Source organism: Protobothrops mucrosquamatus, unplaced genomic scaffold (assembly GCF_001527695.2).
Source record: "Protobothrops mucrosquamatus isolate PMUCROS unplaced genomic scaffold, P.Mucros_1.0 scaffold3756, whole genome shotgun sequence".
Classification (NCBI taxonomy): Eukaryota; Metazoa; Chordata; class Lepidosauria; order Squamata; family Viperidae; genus Protobothrops; species Protobothrops mucrosquamatus.
Genome location: NW_015389709.1, coordinates 28,725 through 31,703, shown reverse-complemented (window position 1 = coordinate 31,703; position 2,979 = coordinate 28,725). Strand labels below are relative to the sequence as shown.

The 2,979-nt window shown below is 37.1% G+C and overlaps 1 protein-coding gene across 1 annotated transcript in view; it reads right to left on the bottom strand.

Moving 5' to 3' along the window:
* Positions 1 to 1,786: 1,786 nt before the first annotated feature.
* LOC107298159 (potassium voltage-gated channel subfamily H member 5-like) overlaps positions 1,787 to 2,979 on the bottom strand; it is a gene marked incomplete at both ends in the record, with an annotated part of 27,029 nt that continues 25,836 nt past the window's right edge. Inside the window, one exon of the mRNA XM_015827522.1 lies at positions 1,787 to 1,983. Coding sequence (XP_015683008.1) covers positions 1,787 to 1,983 — 197 coding nt within the window. The remainder of the gene's footprint in view (positions 1,984 to 2,979) is intronic.

Here is a 2,979-nt window from a genome sequence, read left to right as displayed (position 1 = left end):
TGTCCCAAAATATAGATCTACAATGAACTGGAGGCATTCAACTCATCCTCTCAGTTTCAAATCAATGTAAGGTGTATTGTTTGAAAGGAACAGGCCATATTTTTCAAAGTCCAGAGAAGTTCTTTTTAGCAAATTTGGGGAAATCAACAGAAACAGTGAATAATATTTTAAATGTTGATGAGAAATTAAAATAGTGGCTGACGAAAAGTTCTATTCAGTCCGTCTTCATTATCAAATCCATTCACAGCTTTGGAATCTGAAACTTGAATTTTTCTTTACAAAATGTAATGTTTTTGATCTTTTTCCTTAAATACAAAGTTTTGGATATCTACCAAATAAAAACTGAAAATGAAAGCTATACTCTCTGGAGTTTCTATTGTTAATCAGAACTTGCAGAACATATGGCCCGGGAACAAACCCAAGTTTCAGAACAATTTGTGTTCTACCAAACTGGATGAATTTACAATTCATAGATTTATATAGTGAAAAATCCATTGCTAGCATCATATTTCAGTTTTAAGCTGCATCTGGAATTATGGATGATACATGCATGCTATTGAACATCTTCCTATTGCTGGTAGTGTTCCATATACTGAAATAGAAATGGTCTCCTGAGTATTCCACCAATTCAAAATCCACATACTGTATGCTTTACTATATGGATTTGGTTACAAATTATCATAAGTGGAGATCTTTTGTGCCTACAAATATCTAATCCCATGATAAAATAGGGCTGTAGAAAAACAATCAATCAATCAATTCTAGCAGTAAACTGTTGGAGTTAATGCTTAAATCTGTTCATCAGACTTATGAGAATTGCTCATGCAGACAATTTTTATATGGCAATTATTACTTTGTTTTTGAAACACCAACATAAAAAAGAGAACATCTTTTTTCAGTGACATAAAGCTATGACATCTTCCAAAGAAACCCTAAACAAATATTTTAATAGATAACTGATGGATATAATACTATTCCAACTGATAGGGAGATATGTTGTTTGATTATAAAGTATGAAGATATTTTTTTGCGGTTGCTATTTTGTTATTTTTGTCATATCTAAGAGTACGACTTTAAGTGCTTATACCAGTAACACCTGAGTTCTTTAGTTTAATCTTTGAGTGAACTAACTGTACAATTAAAAAAAAAAAAACAGAAGTCAAGCCAAAACAATCAGTTTGATTTAGTTTGCAGTCACATTTGATTAAAAATATGTTACATTAATTCAGGGAACTGGGAAGAGTTTTAGGAACATACACTGAATAAGTATGCATGAAAAGAAGAGGAGGAAGAGGAAGAGGAGAAGGGGAATCAAATGAGGCAACATTTTAACTCCAACCTGATGTTCTCCCTGTACCTTCTTTCTCCAGATTTCCTACATTTTCTCTCTTTCCTTCTTGTGTTATTATATTCTTATAGACCACTCACTCCAAAAGATTCCAGAATCTTCTGCTTACTCCATTCTTGCATTTACTTACCCAGAAATTTTCTAGTAATACCATAATTCGTCCAGTTATAATCATAGGCTTTTCTACCTACTCAGTCTCCTAGTAACTAATAAAGGACCTGAAGCAATCTCTCACAGATGCTACTTCAACATTTCATATTCCTTCATGAAGAATGGGAACCTTCTGACCTTTAGACCACAGATCTAAATCAGGCCCTTCTTTCTCCTGCATAGTCTCACTACCTCTTTATCATTAATTTTTCTCTGGTTCAGTCTCAACAATTAGATCATTACTGTACAAACAACCTTCCATGTAAAATCTGATTAAAGAGATCTTACCCGTTTCCTCAGATTGCAGGTTAGAGTGAGGTTCCTTGAGAAAGAGTTTGCAAAAGCTGTATAAAAATCCAGAACTTTCAGCAAAGCTTCCCGTTTGATAATGTGCAAATCGCAATATGTTAGGGCCCGCACGTTGGCACATGCATGAGCCAGAGTGGTCTCTTTCCAGAAGATGTCCCCAAAAACATCCCCTTTACCTGGAAAAGCAATGAAAAAGGCAATTAGAAACAAAAGCTTATAGAAAATAAATAAACAAATAAAAATCAATTTAAAATTAGCAATTCAGCCTGCAGCAAGTCATCTAGGGTCACCATAGATAATCAAGAAGTGATGTTTCTGGAGAAGGATAGGCATAATGTAAATTAGCTTTGTTCCTTTACCACAAGGAAACTGTGAACAATTTATTTAATAAGTTATTATTTCTATGGACACTCCCATCAAAGCTCACAGGTCCTGATGCAGTTCTTCAGAATCAAAAATTTGCGCTACTGCAATCAGTGTTTGCTTTTTTACAAATCACCATCCCTAAATTAACGTTTATGATAGGAAATCTAAGTATTCATCATAACAACCGGTGGTGTTTATGTCTGTGGAATGAAATTACAAATCTTGCAAATCCCTACAAATTAAATAAATGCTTAAGGTATGCCATTGCAGGTTCTACCATTCAGATCTATGTATCCCAAACTCTCTCTTGCAATAAAACACTTGGTGTGACGCCTGTTTATCTGCTTTTTGGGCATAACCCTTCTTAACACACCAATAAGTTTAAACTTTTTGCTTACTTTTGTGTGTGTGTGTGTATTTGTGTATATCGGATCACCGGCTGATGCTGTGCAATGCCAGGTCCGTGGTGAATAAGGCCCCCCTCATTCAAGAACTTATTTATGAGGGGGGAGCGGACCTGGCAGGTATCACCGAGACCTGGTTGGGCATAGAGGGGGGTGTTCCCCTTGTTGACCTATGCCTGCCAGGTTTCCAAGCATTTCACCAACCAAGGACCCGGGGTAGGGGCGGGGGGGTAGCGGTCATTATAAGGGAGAACCTATGCCCAAGGGAGGCCACTGTACCTCAGATAGACGGTGCAGAGTCCCTCCTCGTGAAGTGGGGGCAAGGGGTGCAAGTGGGCCTGTTGATAATATACCTGGCCCCCTGCTATGTGTCAACGGCCCTGCCTGAGCTGGCTGACGTAA